Source organism: Theropithecus gelada, chromosome 7b, assembly GCF_003255815.1.
Source record: "Theropithecus gelada isolate Dixy chromosome 7b, Tgel_1.0, whole genome shotgun sequence".
Taxonomy (NCBI): domain Eukaryota; kingdom Metazoa; phylum Chordata; class Mammalia; order Primates; family Cercopithecidae; genus Theropithecus; species Theropithecus gelada.
The window spans coordinates 76981982-77004766 of record NC_037675.1 but is presented as its reverse complement, the minus strand read 5'-3'; the positions used below and the strand labels follow the sequence as shown (position 1 = coordinate 77004766).

The 22785-nt window shown below is 45.4% G+C and overlaps 1 protein-coding gene across 1 annotated transcript in view; it reads right to left on the bottom strand.

Annotated features, from left to right (window-relative positions):
* The window catches only part of FLVCR2 (feline leukemia virus subgroup C cellular receptor family member 2), a 70950-nt gene that overhangs the window by 5016 nt on the left and 43149 nt on the right, over positions 1–22785 (bottom strand). The window contains exons 2-9 of the mRNA XM_025392851.1: positions 22591–22732; positions 18766–18906; positions 9905–9972; positions 8556–8659; positions 4133–4243; positions 2512–2617; positions 2280–2391; positions 1674–1729 (exon numbers count right to left, since the gene is read on the bottom strand). Coding sequence (XP_025248636.1) covers positions 1674–1729; positions 2280–2391; positions 2512–2617; positions 4133–4243; positions 8556–8659; positions 9905–9972; positions 18766–18906; positions 22591–22732 — 840 coding nt within the window. The remainder of the gene's footprint in view (positions 1–1673; positions 1730–2279; positions 2392–2511; positions 2618–4132; positions 4244–8555; positions 8660–9904; positions 9973–18765; positions 18907–22590; positions 22733–22785) is intronic.

The window sequence follows — 22785 nt, the reverse complement described above, 5'->3', positions numbered from 1 at the left end:
AAGATTATCATCTATCTGCCAACACAGATCCTTCAAACACTAAAAATATCCCTTACAGATATCTCTTGCCTTAGAAAATTGGCAAAGACTTTTCAAAATGAAAAATACTCAGTGTTGGCACTCATATGACTGCCTAGCAATAGAAATTGCTAGTACTCAAAATACCTTTCTAGAGGACAGTTTAGCAACATATATCAAAGTCTTTGAAATGGGCATGACCATTCATCCATTTCTCCAGGAAATATGGTACTGGAGAACATGCACAAAGATTCAACTTCCAACATATTAATCACAATATTATTTGTAACAGTTCAAAACAACCTTAATGTCCACAGACAGGAAAATTGCTAAATAAATCATGGCTTATCTATATAAAGGAACACTATGCAGGCATTAAAATTACGATGTAGGCCGGGTACAGTGGCTTACTCCTGTAATCCCAGCACTTTGGGAGGCCAAGGCTGGTGGGTCATTTAAGGTCAGGAGTTTGAGACCAGCCTGACTAACATGGTGAAACCCCGTCTCTACTCAAAATACAAACATTAGCTGGGCATGGTGGCATGCACCTGCAATCCCAGCTACTTGGGAGGCTGAGGCATGAGAATCACTTGAACCTGGGAGGCAGAGACTGCAGTGAGCTGAGATTGCACCACTGCACTCCAGCCTAGATGACAGAGCAAGACTCTGTCTCAAAAAAAAAAAAAAAAAAAGTATGTTGTAAGAGACTAGCTGCCTGATAAAGTGCTTGCAATAAGTGAAAAAAGCAGTTTTATTTTTGTTAAAAAACATGCATTTATATACACACATTCATATATCCATGTATATATTATAAATGGATATCGATATGAAGCAATCAATGCAAAAAAGGCATCTCATCTCTAAATGATGCAATTACAGGATGATTTTTAAATTTTCTACACTTTTATGTATTTTTTACTTCTTCTACAAAGAGCATGTATTACCTCTATCAGTTTTTTTAAATTTTTGAAGACATATCTTACCTTTACTCTTTCTCAGATTTGAGATTCCTTTCATCATCACTCAGATTTGATACCTAACATTTTGTTTAAAGTGGTTCCCGGCTGGTTAGAGCAGATGGAAAACACTTTTCTGTTCTAGGTCATACTCCTGGTCCTCTCCTTTCCTACCACACCAGCTCCTGCTTTCTGACTTGTCCTTTCAGACCCCTACTGGCCACTCTTCGGCTCCATCCCCATGGCTCTGCCTAAGGAGTTGTCATATGCCAGGAGAGTCACAGCCTTAGGGCCACCACTGCCATGACAGAGTGGTAGAGCCAGGCTTTCCCTTCCTCCCCAGCCACTGACCCCAGGCTGAAAGCAGGGGAGCCAGAGCCTCAGGACTTGGCTCAAGATCCAGTCAGGGGTGCTGTTCAGCAGCCTGTGACAACAGTGACACACTCTGGGGATGAGGCCGGGGGCTCCAGGAAGAGGGTAGGAAGTGGGAGAAGAGTCTGAGAAAGGGTAGTAAGAAAGCAATGCCAAAAATGCCCACTGAGGAAAGTCTTAGGATGTCATGTGTAAGTGATGAACTGGTCTCCCAGCTATGATAAAACCAGTCCCTGTGGGAGTTCTCCCTGCCCCACCTATGTTGCCACATCCTCATCAAAAGCCTTGGACCCTGACCTCAGCCCCACAAAGCTCGCACATACTCACATTCTCAGGAGTTTCTTTGTTTGCTTTCTGTCTCCGGAGATCTGGCTTAATGAATGCTAAGGTTGATAGATTGAGGAGGAAGAGAGACAAAAACACAGTTATCACATTCATCCGAGAGAAGAAACCTTCATTTCCTAAGGGTCACAGGTATCCCGAACTTACTTCAGATATTCAAGGGAGCTGGTGGCTGAGGGCACCGTCAGCCAACTTGAGAGAGCCCGAGGATCGCTGCCGTCCCTGACAGGCAGAAGCCAACAATGACGGTGGCCTTCACTTATGGATCAGGGACTTTGCACACATTGCTCTAATCATCACAGCAATCCCCATTTTACAGATTAAAAACTGGGGTTCCCAGAGGTTGGTCCACTTGCCCAAGGTCAACAGCTATGGAAGTCAGTATCACAGTCTGTGATTTCAACATGAGTCTTCTGGCTCCAAAACCCATGCTCCTTCTACCAAAACAATGTGCTGCCTCCCAAACAGATTCCCCAACAAACCCTTCCATCTGTCCCCCTACATATGTACTCCCTATCTGTTGCCCCATCGAGACACTGGGGTCCCAAATTGCCAACCTGAGCCTCATCTTGCCCTCAGGCTCCCACTCACCAGTGAGGGCTGCTCCAAGAGTAAGGAACAGACACAGGAAGATGTTCCCAGGCTTGGTTCCATAGTTGTCAATAATCTGGCCCTGGGAGATGGTAAAGATGATCCCAAATACCTGGAAAGGCATAAAGAAGATAGGAAACAAGGGCCCAGTCAACTAACTCATGAGGAGAACTGAGCTGCCATGATGGAATTCCAGCCCAGCCAGGAAACAAACAAGAAATACAAGCTCTACCTGTGCAGATATGTTGAGGAGGCCGGAGGAGATGCCTTCTGATTCTGGGTACGTGAGCTCCACGGCAAACTCAAATCCCAGCGGGAGATAGCCAGTCATAAAGAAGCTGAAGTCCAGACCAGAGAAACAAGGGGATGAAGAACTTCCAGCACAAGAAGAATGGGGAGCCCACCTCCTCCCTTAGGACTCCCTTTGCTGTTTTGTTTCTTCCCACCAAGACATTACTGGGCCCTCTAATGATCTGGGCATCCTCTAAGTAAGTGGTCATACCAAGGAGAGGGGCACCCCTGAAGGCCAGGAAGAAGTTCACAGGGAGACTTTGTGCTCAGAAGGCCTCTGGGGTCCCTTGCTGCTTCTCCATCTTGCCATCAGTGACAGCCAGAGTCAGCATTTACAGAAAGGGCAAGGATGCCTGGTGTGTTCAACCTTCAGCTGAGTGACTATGTCCCGGGTACACAGGCCCTGCGCTGGTAGTGGGAAGTTCCTGGATATTGAGCAGCATTTCCATGGCCCTCTGGGACCTGGAAGGAAGAGCTTAGAGTCCTCCTTATTTCCATCCAGAGAGGAGCCAGCTGAGGACTGAGTGCCAGCATATGCTCTCTCCCTCTTTCTCTCTTTCACATGCATATAAAGACACACACACACACACACACACACACACACACACACACTCTCTCTCTCTCTCTCATATATACTCTCATAGGAAAATAACTGGGAAGCAAAGCTGAACAAAGACTCCTGTGAAAGAGGTATTGTTTCTTATGTTTTCTCATACAACAGGTCTAGAAAATTCCAACTTTAATTTCTTTTTTTTTTTTTTTTTTGAGACGGAGTCTCGCTCTGTCTCTCAGGCTGGACTGCAGTGGCTCAATCTCGGCTCACTGCAACCTCTGCCTCCCGGGTGCCAGCAATTCTCCTGCCTCAGCCTCCCAAGTAGCTGGGACTACAGGTGTGCGCCACCACACCCAGCTAATTTTTGTATTTTTGAGTAGAGTCAATGTGTCACCATATTGACCAGGCTGGTCTCGAACTCCTGACCTTGTGATCCACCTGTCTTGGCCTCCCAAAGTGCTGGGATTACAGGCGTGAAGCCACCCACACCCGGCAACTTTAATTTCTTACATTTGCACCACACTTCTTGATGCCTTCATATCTATTATTGTTCTCAATCTTTCCAACAACTCGACAAGGCAGGTCACTCTTATCTTCCATTCCAGATGAGGAAATTGAGGCTCAGAATGGTTAAGTGCTGTGCCCATGGTCTAACAGGTAGGCAGCAGCAAAACTGAGACCAGGACCCAGAGTCTCTGGTTCCAAGCCCTGTGTACTTTCCATAATCCCATGTTGTCCAGGCAAAGCTGAAAAAGACTCTAAACAGGTTGTAGCCTCCAAGAGGTCGTAAAGGGTGTGCTTCATGCTTCATTCCATCCCAAAAGAACAGACAGCCCAGGCTGCCTTTGGAAGTACTACAAGTACTACCAAGATCCCTGGGCACCATGTCCATATTGCCAGAAGTCAGTGAGAAGGCAGCAAAGGCATCAATATTGCATTCTAGGATGCTGGAAGCTCTAAGAGCCATGGCCTGGTGTCTTCTAATAAATAGGCCAGAGGTGAAACTTACCCCATGGTGCCAGCAGTGATGAACACTACCCACAGGTGTCCCAGGTTCAAGGTAAATGTGTACACCACCATGCCCACCAGAGTCATGAAATAGACTACCAGGGTTGTCTCTCTACAAGTAGAGGCAAAGAAATTGAATCAAACACTTCTGACTTTAATAGGCTCATTCATTCATTTATTCCACAAGCATCTATTAGATATCTGCTGCATGTCAAGCCCTCTGCTATGTTCTTGGAGTTTTGTTTTGTTTTTTGTTTTGTTTTCAGAGATAGTATCTTGCTCTGTTGCCCAGGCTGGAGTGCAGTGGCGTGATCACGGTTCACTGCAACCTCCACCTCCTGGGCTCAAGCAATTCTTGTGCCTCAGCCTGCTGAGTAGCTGGGACAGTCATACACATCACACCCGGCTAATTTTTGTATTTTTCATAGAGACGGTGTTTTGCCATGTTGGCCAGGCTGGTCTCGAACTCCTGACCTCAAGTGCTCCACCTGCCTTGGCCTGCTGAAGTGCTGGGATTACAGGCCTTACAAGGCCAGGCCTGGCCTTGTTCTTGGACATTTTCTTTCATAGAACTTTCTCTCCATGAGGGTGATGGACACTGACAGACAATGATCACAAAAAATATTATTTAATTACATCCCAATCAATGCTACAAATAAGTAAGACTAGTAAAGTATGAAGCCATCTTACGATATCTTTGTTCCGTTTCTGTAGAACCCACTGAACAATATCAAGCTGCCCCTTTACTTGTCATGTCCTAGACAGACAGGAAGGGCAAAGCCCTTTGTCCTTCTCCCATCCCTCACCAGAAAAAAGAAAAACAGGACAAACATCAGCCATGATGAAGTGGCAGTCATGTTTAGGACTACCCCAGAAGCTGTCCAGTTATGTTCGTCTGTTTTATCCCAAGACCCATGACCATGTCAGTGCTCTCTATCACCTACAAGTTCTTTTTCTTTTCTTTTTTTTTTTTTTTTTTGAGATGGAGTTTCGCTCTTGTCACCCAGGTTGGGGTGCAGTGGTGTGATCTCAGCTCACTGCAACCTCTGCCTCCTGGGTTCAAGTGATTCTCCTGCCTCAGCCTCCCAAGTAGCTGAGATTACAGGCACGCGCCACCACGCCGGGCTAATTTTTTGTATTTCTAGTAGAGATGGGGTTTCACCATGTTGGCCAGGCTGGTCTCGAACTCCCGACCTCAGGTGATCTGCCTGCCTTGGCCTCCCAAAGTGTTCAAATTACAGGCGTGAGCCACTGTGCCCGGCCCAGCAACGCTTTTTCTGTTGAGTCTGAACTACTCCCCTTCAGAGAGCAGGAACAAAGAGAGAATATGCTCTCGGCCTGAACTGAGTGCTTGACTTCCAAACTCAATGTGAGAAACCTTCCCTATCTTCACCCACTCCCTGTTACATTTCCCTCTGTCGGTCCCCTCAGGAGTTCCATCAGCAAGTCTTGATTTCTATTTCAGGCTCACCCCTCCTGTGCCCCTCCAGCAGTTCTCTTCCCATGTTGCCCACCCAGGACTCTGCTGTAGCCCCAACTCCTGCAATTCGACCTGCATTCTTCTCCCTGCACTACCTAAGGCAGGGCACAGGCACTGCACATCCCTCTGCCCCTCTACCATGAACATCAGGACTCAGATGATGAAAGCTTTAAAGCTTTTCTTTTCTTTCTTTCTTTTTTTTTTTTTTGAGATGGAGTCTTGCACTGTTGCCCAGGCTGGAGTGCGGTGGCGCGATCTCAGCTCAGTGCAAGCTCCGCCTGCCGGGTTCACGCCATTCTCCTGCCTCAGCCTCCAGAGTAGCTGGGACTACAAGCGCCCGCCACCAAGCCCAGCTAATGTTTTTTGTAGTTTGTTTAGTAGAGATGGGGTTTCACCATGTTAGCTAGGATGGTCTCGATCTCCTGACCTCGTGATCCTCCCGCCTCGGCCTCCCAAAGTGCTGGGATTACAGGTGTGAGCCACCGCGCCCAACCGAAAGCTTTAAAGCTTTTCTTTACACATCATCCCTGAAGTCAGAATCATGGTGGAGGCACCAACCGGCACACTATAGTTGTGTCAAACTAAACCCTCCATCTCTTGAGTGCCAGATTCTGTGAAGCACTTCATATGCATTTATTATTTCAATTCAACCTTTACAAAAATCCTGTAAGAAATATCTGACAATTTCTCATTTTACCAATGAAACGGAAGCTCAGGCCACTCAAGTTACTTGTCCAGAGTCACCAGCTGAACAAAAGCAGAGCTGGGATGTGAACTCAGAAATGGATTTGAAACCTGTGTCCCTTCTGCTGCTGCATGCAGGAATAATGATGCACTATGTGGTTACATCTTTGGAAAAGCTCAAGGTCAGAGTCTCCAAAGGATGCTGCTCCCACCTGGTGCTTCAAAGCAGCTGCTAAGGGTAGAGGAGCTTCCTCCTCCCTTCTTGCTCCTCCCTCACCCTCTTCCCACCAACTCTGCAGAAAGCAACGTCATGGACTCTAGTCTTGCCCGATGATCCCACAAGCTCACCAGGATGAAACTTTAACCATAGCTTCATCCTAAACCACTGACCAGTTTAGAAAAAACTATTTGTAGTCCCAGCCTGAGACAAACAGACCTCACCACCCAATTTCCAACCTCCAAACCAAACTAGACAAATCTGGGAGCCTTAGAGTGGCAAGGACTGGCTCTGAAATGATGGGATCACAGAGCTCTCATCCCACTGAAAGTAGCCCTTTCTCTGCCTAGGTAGTGGCACAGGGAGAAAAATATCTTGTGCTGACCACTGGATTTAGACATCACGTGACGCTAGGAACTGGTGACCTCCAGGTTCTGAAGAGGGATGAGAAAGTGTCCTTCCCAGTCCTCCCATTATCTTTTCTAATGCATCTGAATCATCTGGCTGCCCACGTCCCAGCCCAGCCAACATTCCAATCCCTCCCTCCTCCTGCCACAGAGCAAGCCCTGGATAAAGGGACACTGCTATTCAGTGGTTTGGGGATGGCCAGTCCTCACTGCTCTTGTGTCCGGCTGAAGCAAGCAACTAACAGATGGTAGCGATGAGACGACGGCCAAGCCCCGCCAGCAGTAATTAAGCCGAGACAGGCTCCTCGTCGCCACCTCCCTAGGGATGGTCTCAATTGGCCTTTGATGAGGGCAGCCAGAATGAGACCTGGTCTGACCAGAGCCTCACAGAAGCGGGTTTGTGTGGCAGAGAACAGGTCAGCCACTGTCTGATGCCTGCAGACACAGGGAACTTTGAAGGCCTTGACAGAGCAGCCGGGGACACTGCTCTGCCCAGTACAACACAGCCCAGGAGCTGCCCCACCAGCCAGTGCTAACTGAGTACCCAGTGAATGGGCAGCACTGGAAAATCACAAGGGAAGGATGTCGGGCTGCTGTTCGCCAGAGCATTTTCTCCAAGGCCAGCTGCTGAATGGAGGAACTCAGGCTGCTTTTCACAAATGCAGATTCTTCTGCTGATTTGGCATCCATGGGGTGGGTAGTGGCCTGGCATTCACTAAAACCTTTTAATTTTTTTTTTTTTGAGCCAGGCTAGAGTGCAGTGGCGTGAACTCAGTTCACAACAACCTCCACCTCCTGGGTCAAGCGATCAGCGATCCTCTACCTCAGCCTCCCAAGTAGCTGGGACTTCAGGTGTGTGCCATTATGCTTAGCTGGTTTTTGTATTTTTTGTAAAGATGGAGTTTCAGCACGTTGCCCAGGCTGGTTTTGAGCTCCTAGATTCAAGCAATCTGCCTGCCTCGGCCTCCCAAATCACTGGGATTACAGATGTGAGTCACTCTGCCTAGCCTGATAAAACCTTTTAATATAGCTCCAGACTCTTAAAAAAGCACTGGGCATTCTATGTTACAATATTTACCAAGTATTATGTTACAAAGTATGTTACAATATTTACCAACAAAGTATAAATAATTGCAAGATAATATACACTGCAAACTGGAGAAAGCTCAGAGCACCTTGGTTAACCCCATGGAGTCCAAAAGGTGCCATGAGAACAGGGCGGTGAAATCACCTCCTCCTCATCTCCACTCTTTGGGGTTTCCACAAACACTTCCCACTACTGAGATGTTTTTTTCCCATTCATTTTCATTTCTCCCTCCGCTATCGCTTTCACAAAGCTACTTAGAGAGTGGGGATGGGGAAGGGGACTATGCTAGGCCTTCAGGTCCAGTAGCTCTCATCTTCTTAAGATCCTGTGGGGATCCTATGGGATCTGTGGGATCCCCATAGGATCTTAAGAAGGGTATAGCTTCCTTCATTTGATAAACGAGGAAACTGAGGCTCAGAGAAGTCAAACTTGAATGACCTGCTTGGCCACTCAGGTCTCCAAACAATGACTTGGAGCCACATTGCTTATGAATATGTCATTTCAAAAAACAGGTCCCCAATTCTCAGTCCAAGAGGATGAGTCACTTACTTGTAGGTTTTGGACCTATCCAGCCAGATTCCTGAGATCACAGCCCCAAGCATTCCTGCAATGACGATGGTCAGGCCAATTCTTCCAGCATTCACTTCTTCCCCCTGGGGAAACCATAGCCCCAAAGATCACCCGGCGATGGGACAAGACTCGGGACAGAGAACAGTCACCATGGGGTGAAGGAACAAAGGCAGGTAACTCAGGCTCCATCAGAGTCAATATTCAGAACGTATCAGGACAAGATGGCCTATAAGAAGATGGCCTAGGAGAAAATTCTAGAATAACTACTCCTCCCAACAATATAACCCTGAGTGTGTGCATGATATTGGATGCTGGAGTGACAGGGATGAACCAAATCTGTTCTTAGAACTACTTTTAGGCAAATTTTTTAAAAACCATAAACCTCACAGCAACTCTTCTATCTTATCTGTCGTTAATTCCATTTCACAGATGGGGAAATTAAAATATATATGTTAAAATTTCCATTCTTAGGTTTTTTTGAACTATCAATGCCAAGAGGAATGGAAAGATAATCGTTATATATTTTTGAGTGCTTACTATAAGCCAGGCACCATGCCTAAGGTTTTATATCGTTTCCTCATTTACTCCTCGCCATTCCCCATCATAAGTGTTAGGAGTCAGTCTTCTCCATTTTGCAGATGAAGAAACAGGCACAATGAGATTAACCTACTAGCCCAAGGTCACAAGGCATGTGGGCATGTGTTAAGTTCAGAGCTAGGATCTGAACGCAGGCCTTTGAACTCCAAAACTAGAACACTTAGCCACATAGGCTACCACTTCTGCAAGTGTGAGAGCCTAGTCCTTTCAAAAGAAGGTTGGATCTCCCTATTCCTGACTCCAGGCCACTCAGTATTCCATTCCCAGCATCCAGCCCAGGCCTTGTGGGTTCTGGAAACATTTAAATTCAGAGATTTTTTAAATATGTATTTGCCAACAGTGTTGCCAGGCACTATGCTGTATAATAAATACATGTATCATATATAATTATGTATATATACACAAGTGTCATTATTTACTCTCTGATCCTAAAAAGAATCTTGCAAGAAGTAATTATGCTTCTTTTGCAGAAAAAAAAAAAAAAAAAAAAAAAAGAGAGCTCAGAAACACTAACTAGCTTGTCACACTGTCAAGCCATCACACAGTTTAGTACCACCAAAGCTAGGGTTGAGATCCAGGGCCATGTCCCTTCGAATCCCATAAGCAAACCACTATATCACGCTACCTAGAACTGGGGGGAATGAAGACTTAAAAGTCATCCCAGGTTCTGCCAAGACAGACTTAGAAACCGTATCATCTTGAGGTCCAACATGCTTAGGGAACTCCCTTACCGGGTAGTGCCAGATCACCATGCGATTCAGCAGAGTGGACAAGGCATAAAAAGCACCAGCATTCAGACCTGAAGGAGGGAGTGAGAAATACAACATTAGGGTCAGCTTTCTTCTGGGCCATTGCTAACTTCTCCCCCAGCATCTGGGGGGTGGGCAGAAATCCTCATCCCACTGCCACTCTGAGCAGCATCCTCAGAGAAGAAAACACCAGGGAGGTCTGAGGCTACTCTGCAGTTTTCTCAAATAAATACTTCAAAACAACCAAAAGTAACCATTTAACCTTCCCTTAGCCACACACTATTGCTCTCTGATCCCCTTAATTTGCCCTGGAAAATAGACTCTGTTGAGTATTACTCCCAGGGCAGAGTCATCTACATTCTTCTTAAGCATTGGGTAGATCTAAGGGGTGGTCAGTAGGACTCCTGGACACCCTCCTCCTCCTCCTGATGACCCTGCCCCTTCTTGAGGCTGCTCCAGACCTCTGACCTCTGACACCACTCCCTCTGCAGGTGGTTTCTCTCCTCTTTCTCCATTCCTTCTCCAACTTTCTTTGCTGATTCAATGTCACACAAAATCTATTACATGAAACTAGAAGAGACCCTAAAGAGCATTCAGTTGACTCTCCTACTTTACCAATTCATTCACCAAAGGAGCACCTAGAATATGCTGTGAAAGGCTGTATCTTTAGCCAATAAGGTCATTTGCCCAAAGCCATACGGCAAGTGAGTAGCTGAGACTGGAACTGACCCAAAGGAGCAAAGGCCTCCTGGCCTCCTTTCAATGGTGGTGATGGTGATGATGACAATGGCAGCTGCACATACCTATGAATTAGACACTTTATAACAATCCTAGAAAGTAGGTAGCATTATCATCACCATTTTAGAGATAACAAAGATGCGCACACAGTTAAAACAACAAATACAACCACTCCATAATGCCCACCGGGGGTCTTTCTAACGTTAACTAAACATTGAGGCTCACAGACTACCACCGGCACGCTCTATATTAGATTCACTTGGGAGGGTGTAAGTCAGGACACAGCTTGTGGGCAGGGCAGCCTCAGGAGTTCCTCTTCGATGGAACCAATCCATAGAACCCCAGTTCACACAGCCTTCCAGAAGCTACTCTCTTTCTGATGATGGCTAACATGCAAGGAAAGGTGAGTATGGCAACCACCCTAGCTTAATGCTCACAGGCGCCACCATTACTTGCAACAATTCTGTAGGCGTAGCTTCCAGGGGTCCCATAAGTGACAGGCCAGTGAAAAGAGTCATTGTACTCAGGGAAGCACAAAGAATGGCTTCCCACAAGAATGAATAAGTCTCCCTGTCCATTTGTATCACCAGAGGACATTTTTATCATAAGCAATGTTGCCTAAAGGTAGTTACACACTCCCTTTATCAGGTTCCCAGGGGGTAAAAGATACAAAGTTAAGCAAAGGTCAAATTCTCTTGCAAAATGGGAAATAATTTGTTTTGCAATCACACAGCTATTAAGTGATGGAGCTGGATTTGAACTCAGGCCGTGTGGCTCCAGAGTTCTTAATCACTCTGCTTTACATCCTCACAAAGCTGACTCTTGAATCAGATTTTCTCAGCTCAGGTCACTGAACAATTTCCTCATGTCCCAGCCTCTCCCAGTGGGTTACCCCAGGAATGCAACAAGGTTGGGCCCAATGCAGCCTCCTGAGCAGCACAGAGCCACAGTGGGCCAATAAACCCAGACATGTCCCCACATGTCACTACAACTGTCAGGCTGATGGTTGCAATGATCATGAGGCTCTCAGCAACATCTCATTCAAGCAGCATTCCCATCTAATCTTCATAGCACACACTCAGCCACTTAGAAAGTCCATTTCTGAGTCAAGAGGTCCCACAAGGAGACATTCCTGAAAAGCCAAGTGAGGCGGAGTATGGGAAGGAGAAGAAAGAAAACAGTCTCCTCCCCTCTTCCCATTCATTCCTCCCGCTCCTCTCTAAGCCTCTTGCCCTAGTCTGACACTGAAAAGGGTGAGGAATGTTCCAACTCAGGCTTAGCTTCAGGTGGAACAGTTGCTCTCCTAACTGGGATGAGCCAAGGAGGGCAGAATCCACAGAAAAAGGAAGGAAATTATCCAGAAGGACTGGGAGCAAAAAAATATATATATACACCAATGCTTTCACTGGTCCTGATAAAGGTCTGGAGAACAGAGTGCTGAACGAGTTGACCCATACTGCTGCAGCTGAGTGGTTTTTCTGGGGCTCAGTGGTTTAGTGAAATAGTTTCCAAAGTGTGGTCTCTGTTCCACCCCAGACCTACTGCAGCAGAAACTCTGGGAGTGAGGCCCCCGGCAATCTGCATTTGAACAAGCCTCCCAGGTGATTCTGATCGTGCTCCAGGTGGAAGCACTGGCTCCCTAGAGCAGTGTGGTTAACCAACAGCCATCCCTGCTCCAGGCCAGACAGGAGACTGAACTGGGGTTAAAGGGGGGTGGGAGGGAAGGAAGAGCAGGGGTTCATCCTGGAAGGCTGCCAATCTGTTCCACTGTTTCTGCAGCCCCACCTTAGAGGAATCAGGAGCTTATGCATGTGTTCTGAATCCATCTTTGGTCTAGATGTCCCTCACCATATTGTCAAAGGTTGCCAGACATGGTTAACCAAGTCCACTCTACTGCCTAAACACAGGGGTTGGGCATTCCACACAGAAGGGCAGGAATGAAATGTATGCTCCTTCCTATGTGAGTACCTCTTATAGGAGTACAGGTGACTGCATTCTATTCAGGTCTGATCATCCTCAGCAAGGTGAGCCTGCTGGGCCAGGGAAGAGAAAACGTGATCTCCCCTGAAAGGCCTGGTCATTCCTGGAATCAGTCGCCTGGGAGAAGTGCCACTTACTGAGAAGGCAGGCTTTAGAGAGGCAGAAAGGACTCTGTCATCATTCTGAGTCTCTTTCTCTCCTTTGTCAAAAACAATGTTTTTCTTTGTAAAAAAATTTTTGGGGTCTCACTATGTTTACCAGGCTGGTCTTGAATTCCTGGCCTCAAACGATCCTCCCACTTTGGCCACCCAAAGTGCTGAGATTACAAGTGTGAGCCACCAAGCCCAGCCAATAACAGTTTTATTCAAACTGTGTTCCAGTGACTACTGACATTAGAAGTCCTTAAAGTTTAAAAATGCAGATTTTGAGGCCCTACCATAGACCTACTGAATCAGAATCTCTTGGAATGGGGCCCAGGAATCTGCATCTTTAGCAACTACAACAATAAAACCCCAATGCACTTGTTAAAATGTCTGGAATTTGAGAATACATGACCTTCAAGATGCAAAAGATCAGGGACCAGACCCAGGCTCCCAGGTGGTGGGGTTAACATGGAGGCAGCTGGGATGGGAAGGGGCTTCAAGACCCATCAGACAGCTACCTCAGAGGTTCTCAACTCTGCTGCAAGTCAGAATTATCTGGAATGCTGGGAGAAAGCAGATTCCTAGGCCCCAAACCAGACTTTCTGAATTTGAATTTCCAGAAATCTATGTACACATTCAATCAAGCACTCCAGGAGGTCCTGTCATCAAGGAAGTCTGGGAAACACTGACCCCAGATCATATCTTTGGGTTTTGGTTATTCTGCATTTCCCTTTAGTTCTTGTTTTAAAGGGCCAGCCTGATCTTGACAAAGCTCCCAGGAATCCGGAGAAGGATTTTATGCCCACTCTTCAGCTAGGATTTTAGAGGGGGCATGAAGCCCCCTCCCTAGGCCCATGTAGGTGGAACAATGATAAAGCACTGAGAGCCCCAAGGGAAGGTGAACCTTGGGATACACAAGTCAAGACTTTGAGTTCAGATGCCAGAGGCATTGGAAGTTTATTCAGAAGCATGAATAATCTTGCTGGCGGCAAGGCTGGGGCATAACTATGGAAAAAGTATGCCTTTGAGTATGCCATTTTCTAGAAGAGAAGCCTTTTCAACAATTCTTTTCAACAGGGCAGTTGTCATGCCATTGATCATTAAGACATTAGAGGAGGCCATGTGAATGCAAGACTCAGAGACACAAAGAGAAGGTAGCCAGAGGAAGGTTCCCTTCTCCATCCCACCCCACCCTACTGTGAAACACACCAAAGACACTGTCAGACACGTGGAATTTCTGGTTCCCTGAGTCTTCCCGCATTGCCAAAGTTGAAGGAGAGAGGGAGGGTGTTTTACGGGCAGTTTCTTACTGATGTGATATTTCAGCAACATCAAACCCAAGCTCAACCCCTGCATCTCTTCCCCTCTAAACTGAATTGCCAGATTTCAAAAAAAAAAATAGCAAATAAATACATCTGTAATAAATAATAGTTCTTAGTTAAATATGCCACAAATATTGCATAAGACATATTTATATTAAAAGTATTTGTTGTTTATCTGAAATTCAAATTAACTGGATGATCTTTATTTTATCTCTCAACCCTACCTCTAAGAGTGTAGCCAGAAGTCTAGGGAAAAAGCCAGCAACACTTGCCCCCTCGATTTACTCCAAGGCCTTCAATTATTGCTGCACCTCAGCTCTGGGCAGTTGACTCATCGGCTTGGAGAACCACTTGGAAAGCCACTGCAAATACAATACCACCAGCTGCAGGACAGTTACTCCTCCTCTTAGTGAAATCTGGTTTGGACCAAAGAAGCAATGCTGGAAATCAGTAAGTTTACCAATGCAATAGCATTGTAGTCTGGCAATGGCAGATTGGCAGTCTGGAGGCATGTCATGTCTTTATTCTCAACTGCATTAAAAGCTTTCACTTCCATTCAGAACACTCTAATGGGAAGTAAGTGTCATTACTGTTTTCTAGTGGAGGTGGAGAGTATTAAAGAGATGAAGGATGGGCAGCACAGATGGGTGAAGGTAGTACACTCAGTAACTGGCAGAGCTGACACCAAAACTCAGACCTCCCATTTCTTACGAGCCAGCTCTGAACTTACGAGTCTAGCACTCAAGGCTCTTAACCCAACACATGTCCAAGCATGTCCAATATATGTGCCTGTGAAATGCTGTTGCCTGTTTAATTCCCAGCCACATGCTCTTTAAATGCATATAATTCAGAGCTAAATATGAACACTACATGTACAATGTAAAAAGTATGAAGCATTTCATTCTTCAAAGCCCAATATGAAACTGCAAGGGGATTAGGAGGACTGGGGTAATTCCGGAGGATTTCAAAGCATCTAGTTGTATTGACAGAGGGCATTTTAGAAAATTATTTTTGTTGGGAGGCCGAGGCAGGCGGATCACCTGAGGTCAGGAGTTTGAGACCAGCCTGGCCAACGTGGCGAAACCCTGTCTCTACTAAAAACAAAAATTCCCTGGGTGTGGTGGCAGGTACCTGTAATCCCAGCTACTCGGGAGGCTGAGTCAGGAGAATTGCTCAAACCTGGAAGGTGGAGGTTGCAGTGAGCTGAGATCATGCCACTGCACTCCAGCCTGGGTGACAGAGCAAGATTCTGTTAAAAAAAAAAAAAAAAAAATTGTTTTTGTTTTTGTTTGTTTTAATTCGGAACAAACACAGTAGGAGAAGAAAGCAAAGATTAACAGTTGGAGTAAGTGCCTATAGCTCTTGCCCTATGGGCAAGAAACTAAATCTCTAGAGCCTCAGTTTCCTCATGTCTAAAATGAAACAAAGGGCTTATGTCATGGGTTAGTTTTGAAAATTTAATGAGATAATACATGTAAAGCAATTAACATGATTCTTCAACCAAAATTTGTGTCAAATCTGTGATTAAGTCTAAGAATCATTTTCTTTTTGGCAAAGAGCCCCACATGGACATCATATTCTCCAGAGTTTCCTTTCAACATTTTCAGCCAGCCTCTTGTTCACCCCAACTCTTATCCCCACTGCAGGCAGCTACAATGTTAAGCAGTGCCATTGATTGTTTTCAACAAATGCCCTGGCAATAGGGCTTTTCCCATGAGCAAACTCCAAGTCAGGTCAAATAACGACATGTCCAGGGCTTTTCTGGGGACCTGCTAGGTAGGTCAAATAGTACTTCTCAGGGGTGGAGCGCCAAATCGACTTTGCTCCCTCCAGTGGCTATGAGGCAGTTGGTTTGCACAGCAACACGGCTATGAGGCTGCTGGATGTCACAGCCCCATGGCTGCAAGGCTGTAGCAGTCAAGGCTACTGCAGAGCCTGGGAGAAGGGGATTGGAATAGGGCAAGCGAAAACACAAGGCCCACTGTTCTTACTGATATTTAGCCATTTCTCTTGAATAAACGCTGCTTGGATTGTTGCACGTCATTTGTTTAAAGTTCTGAAAAAATTCATTTTGACATTTTTTGCCATCGTTCTTGTTTTTATAGAGGAGTGGATTTTCTAAGGTCCTTACTCCACCATTCAGGAAGTGCTTTCCTATTTATTTCCTGGGTTATCATTTTATCAAATAGATAAGGAAAAGTGTCCAGGAGTACAGGATTAAAACTACTCTGTCAGATTAAAGACCATGTGAGCAACCAGCCATGCAAGAGGAAGGAGGAGGAGTAGCTTTGCTCCCCACAGCATGGCCTAGGCTTGAGCCCCTCGAAGACCAGGAGTAACAATGTTCCTGGTACATTTTGTCTGTTTCTTGTTCTCATGAGTCAGTGACCTGGCCCTAACACCAACAATCTCCAGCACTGAGGACCATAGCCTTTGGAATGGGACCATTGCCCAGTTATCACCACTGTCACCATTTTCAGCCACAGAAAATATTTATGAAGTACTCATCTGCCCTAGAATCCCAGGTGGGCCTCAAATACCCTCTTGTTAGATGCAACAAGGTTTATGGTTGTCAGAAGTCAATGCACTCACAATATCTAACTCTAGCAAAAGTAAAAGCTCTTAGAGTCATGGAATCCTGAGTCTACAAGGGCCCCCAAAGGTCATCTGGTTTCACTATCCATCTTCAGCCTGAGATCCCCTACAACATTCCCACCAAGTGGTTCGTCCCATCTATGCTTGAACACCTCCCAGTGATGGGGAAATTGTAACTTCCTTAGTTGGACGTCTCTAAGCTTTGGAAACTTTGTCTTTGTTTTGCGGATGAATGGGGAGACATACTCAGAGAATTGAGAAACTGGAGGAAATGAGGAATGGAGGATCGAGATCTTGAAGACGAACCTGGTCATCTATGGCTATTCCAGATGAAAGGTCACCTAATTTCTATGTATGCCTGAAAAACAGGATTGCCCCTCTACCAGGATGAAGCCACCTCTTATCTAGTGTCTCAGCAAATAAACGTTTCAGTTGATATAAAATGTATTGATGAGCCTAAAATGAAACTCTGGAACAATTCTAGGAAGGACCATCAGCAATTATAGAACAGGCATTAAGAATGCAGATTTTGGCTGGGCGCAGTGGCTCACACCTGTAATCCCAGTACTTTTTGAGGCCGAGGCAGGCGGATCACCTGAGGCCAGGAGTTTGAGACCCCAGCCTGGCCAACATGACAAAACCCCAGCTCTACTAAAAATACAAAAATTAGTCGGGCATGGTGGTGCATGCCTGTAATCCCAGCTATTCGGGAGGCTGAGGCAGAAGAATTGCTTGAGCAGGGGAGGCAGAGGCTGCAGTGAGCCAAGATCACACCACTATACTCCAGCGTGGGCAACAAGAGGAAAACTCTGTCTCAAAAAAAAAAAAAAAAAAAAGAATGAGGCTTTGGAGTTAGACGAACTTGTATTTGAACTCCTGGCCCTGCCACTTGAAAGTTGTGTGACCTTGGGCTAGTTATTTGACCACTCTGAGTTTAGTTTCCTCATCTGTTAAATAGGGATAATTTTAGTACCAACATCACGTAGGTGTACTGGAAGTTAAATAAAATCAGATATGAAAAGCACCTGGCACAGAGTAAGCACTGTTGTTGTTATAAAGCAATAGCTTTTGAGTCTGTAGGCAACATGAAGCCATGGCCAACTGGGGTTTCACTAAGAATAAGTCATGTCAAACTAATTTCATTTCTTTGTTTCATATGGTTACTGTACATGTCACACATTTGCTAACTCTTGGTTTTAATCAAACTTTAACTGGTGGATTAAATGACCAAATGTAGGCTGAATAGCAATAAAGGTGGGTAGATATGTAGCAGCTTGAACTAAGGGTACTAACTAATAGACTGGCATTCAGCTGGAGGACACTCTTTAGTGGAATGCCATGAGGCTCTGTCTTTGCCCTTGTTCAATCCAACGATCTTATTACAGGTTTGAAAGAAGATACAGAAAACACCATGCTGGGAAAGAAAGCCAACACATTAGCATTAAGATTCCAATTTATCTTTCCAAGAGCCAAGCAAATGAAATGAAAGAGGGATGTTGTTGTACAATCAGATAAAATAGAAGTCAATTACAGGATGAGGGAGGACTGGTTGAGGAGAGACTGATGTGGCAAGACACATATATGCATGCATGCATTAATTAATTTATGAATTTAGTAACTACTCAAATAGTCACTTGAGGCCAGTCACTGCTGAGGAACTATAAAGATGAAAAACATAAATCCACAATCTTTGAGAGTTCAGTCTAACGGGGAAATAGACCTGCAAAAATTTTTTTTAATGACAGATGTTAAGGTGTATAAGGAATAGCATGGTAAGAGAGGGAAAGTTTTACCTACTACTGCTTTACAAAAGTGATACTGAGATGAGACTTGGAGGACCAACAGGCATTTGTCAGATAACCTGACATGGGAAGAAATTATTTTCTAGGTGGACTTTACAGCACATGCAAAGGCCCTTGGGCATAGCTGGGTCCTCTGGATTGACCCTAGACAACAACTTTCCAAGCACATTTGGGCTTTGGAAAGAGTAATATGTGAAGACACATCAGGCCTCTTGTCTAACATTTCCAGTTCTAATGCATTCCTAGACACATTGGCGCCTTACCATAGGTGATGACAAGCAGCACAAAGTTGAGGTTTTTGAAGAGCTGGGCGATGGAACCTAAGTACGAGGCATCAGGAGAGGTCAAGGCATAGCTCAGGGATTGGGCCCTGCTGGGGGGATATTTAGGTTTCTCCTTGAACACTGAAAGGAAAAAAACAGAGATGGCTGGAATTTCCCATGGTCCCACCCCAGCAGAGCTGGTTCCACATGAGTGAAAGCTGCTCCATCATCTGAGAGGAGCTAAGACTCCCACAGGAAATATTAATTCTTCAATTAAACCCTTAACAGCCCTCTTCTTGAAGCTGCTTCTCATTGTTTGAGGCTGAGTGAATGGTCCTTTTATACTTTTTTTTCTTTTTCTTTTTCTTTTTTTGAGATGGAGTCTCGCTCTGTCACCCAGGCTGGAGTGCAGTGGCACCATCTTGGCTCACTGCAACCTCCACCTCCTGGGCTCAAGCCATTCTCCTATCTCAACCGCCTGAGTAGCTGAGACTACAGGCATATGTGCCACCACACCTGGATAATTTTGTGTGTTTTTCATAGAGTCGGGGCTTTGCCATGTTGCCCGGGCTGGTCTCAAACTCCTGAGCTCAAGCAATTTGCCTGCCTCGGCCCCCCAAAGTGCTGGGATTACAGGCGTGAGCCACTGCACCTGGCCTGATTACTTTTTCCTTTTCTTTTCTTTTCTTTTTTTTTTGAGACGAAGTCTCGCTCTGCTGCCCAGGCTGGAGTGCAGTGGCATGATCTTCACTCACTGCAGCCTCCGCCTCCCAGGTTCAAGCGATTCTTGTGCCTCAGCCTCCTGAGTAGCTGGGACCATAGGCATACACCACCACCATGCCTGGCTAATATTTGTATTTTTAGTAGAGACGGGGTTTCGCTATGTGGACTAGGCTGGTCTTGAACTCCTGACCTCAACTGATCCGCCCACCTTTGCCTCCCAAAGTGCTGGGATTACAGGAATGAGCCACCACGCCCAGCCCTGATTACTTTTTTTTAGTGATCTCTGGAAGGCTGAAATTATTGGACCTCTCAGGCAGTGTTCAAAGATCAAGGAAACTCATAATAACCAGCAAATAACATACCACAGAGAGCTGAAAAAACACACTAGCAACACAAAGCTAAAGCTTTGGGATTGGTGAGCCCAGTTAATGGCTTAGTGCCACAGCTCCTCCCAAGGGGAAAGGGACTATGTTGCCCATGCTTAGCACAGAGCATGGCATGCAGCAGCTGATAAATAGTCCCTGAATAACTGAAAGGGGTCTTTTTCTGCAGGAAAAAAAAAAAAAATCTAGGGTCCATTCCTCGTTTCTCAAAGTCTGAATCAGACCTTTGCCTCATGATAGAAACAAGAAGATTAATACATGCTTCTCCATTGACTGTATTGATGGCCAGTCCATTTTCTAGAGGGCAGATCAGTTTAACTAGTTGTTTGGCTAAAGTGGTTCCCCTATTAAATCTAAATAAGTGGCCAGGAGTGGTGGCTCACTCCTATAATCCCAGCACTTTGGGAGACCAAGGCAGGTGGATCTCTTGAGGTCAGGAGTTCAAGACTAGCCTGGCCAACATGGTAAAACATCGTGTCTACTAAAAATAGGCATGTTAAAACACTTTGTCTACTAAAAATACAAAAATTAGCCAGGCGTGGTAGCACACACCTGTAGTCCCAGCTACTCGGGAGGCTGAGGCAGGAGAATCACTTGAACCCGGGAGGCGGAGGTTGCAAGGTTGCAGTGCACCACGATTGCACCACGTACTCCAGCCTGGGCTACAGAGTGAGACTCTGTATCAAAAGAAAAAGAGAAAAATTTCCAAATAAGCACCTTGTGGCCTCCTCCACACCCCAAAAGAATGTTCCTGAAAGGTCAGTAGACTGTCGCCACTCAGAGGAAGGCGTGGAAATGAAATTTACTCTCCTGGCAGATCAAAGGGGCCCTCCACCCAGAAAATGCCCTTGCACAGACTTCAGAGCCCTGCTTCCTCCTTCCATAGAAACTGCTGGATATTATAGTTGGGAGCCTCTCATCAATTGTCTTGCCTCTTCACCTTCCCTTCAATTGGGGGAAAGAATGCAAGGCAAAAAGTTTGCTTATCTTTACATTAGCAGGTGTTGGCTTAACGATTTGGCAACCACGAACCAGAATTCAGATAAGATTTTTCAGGTCTTTACTCAATTAGATTAGCGACTATCCATCTGTGCTTGATAATAAAATGCCCAAACAGAAATGTCCTACCTCCAGATTTTCAACTGCAAAGGACCAGGCCCTCATCTGCTTGAGAATTTGGAGCTGGACATATAATTTGAAACTCAAAGTCTGCCTAAGAGGCCCATGGCTGTGTCATTCTTCCCTGCTCTCATCCACAGCTCCCTTGCTTCTCACCTTACCAGGAACACCAAGGTCTCTGTCTAATACATTCTGCCAGCTTTTAAACCCATTAGACAGCCTTTCTCATCCTGGATTCTTGGCGGGGAACAACGCAATGAGAACAGTTGAATGAGGTACCCAATTATAGAACTGCTTGACTCTGGAGGTGGAGTCAGTAGGCAGGAATGAAACCTTTAACATGTGAGGTGGAACTTCCAGGTATTAGAAAGAAAGCTGGTTAACCTTTAGACGGGTGACTAACTGAAAATAAAAACCTCTGTCTTGCTGGTTCTAAATTTATCATAGCCCATATAATATCACCCAGCTGAGAAAAGGGGATATAAATTTATCTTACCAAATACCTCAATCATTAAATGCACATGGATGTAAAATATTAACAGTAGTGGCCGGGTGTGGTGGCTCATGCCTGTAATTCCAGCACTTTGGGAGGCCGAGGCGGGTGGATCACTTGAGGTCAGGAGCTCCAGACCAGCCTGGCCAACATGGTGAAACCCCGTCTCTACTAAAAACACAAAAATCAGCTGGGCATGGTGACAGCCACCTGTAATCTCAGCTACTCGAGAGGCTGAGGCGGAGAATCGCTTGAACCCAGGAGGCAGAGGTTGCAGAGAGCTGAGGTTGCGCCACTGCATTCCAGCCTGGGTGACAGAGCAAGACTCCATCTCCAAAAATAAATAACTAAATAAATAAGTAAAACATTAACAGTAGTTATCTGAGGTTCGTGGTTGGGATTAACTTGTACAATGACAAGTTAATGGTCATTCCTTTCTCTATACTTTTTTGTATTTTCTAGATTTTTCTATAATAAGCATACATTACTCTTAAAATTTTTTAAAAAGCAGTAAAGAACTATGATCCTCAAGTATTTTTGGGTTAATCTATGAGATTATTAGTTTTATGGATCAATTTCAGTTTTGTTTTTTCAGAAATTTAGAATAGGGACATAGACAAGCTTAGACTTGAATCCAATCTCTGCCACTTACTAGCTATCTAATCTCGAATAGTTGATATAACTTCCCTTAAGTCTCATTTTTCTCTTTGTTAAATAGGACTGATAGTGGTACCTCACTGACAGGGTTGTTGAAGACTACATGAAATCAGGCATGCTCAGTACAGTGCCTGTGATGGCCTAAGTGCTCAGTGGGTTTCATCAAGGGGACTAGCAGTCTACCCATTACTTCTGATGAGGTAGGACTGGGAACTGGTTAATGACAATTAAACTTTTTCTTAGCCACTAACAAAGTGGATAGGACCAACTAGCATTGTGTCAGGACAACTGCCCAGGCTAAAACATTTGAAGACCATAAGAAGCCCAGACTCCAGTTTCTGTAAATATCCATGGTGTTTCAGGGCATGTTCACACGGGTCCCACCAAGGTCAGCAGAGTCTCCCTGCCCCTTTGCCCCCTGCTGCCCCATCTGTCTACTAATGACCTTACCAATGAAGACAAGGATGAGGAGGAGAGTGGCCACACCTCCTATTATATAGAACATGATGCTGATGTGGTAGGCAAGCTTGTCCCGGTCCTCGACGTTGGGTACCAAAACAGGAGGGACCAAGAACCCAATCGCAATTCCAAGCTATAAGACAGAGACAACCAATCACAGTTATCAATGGCCAAGAGGTGACAACA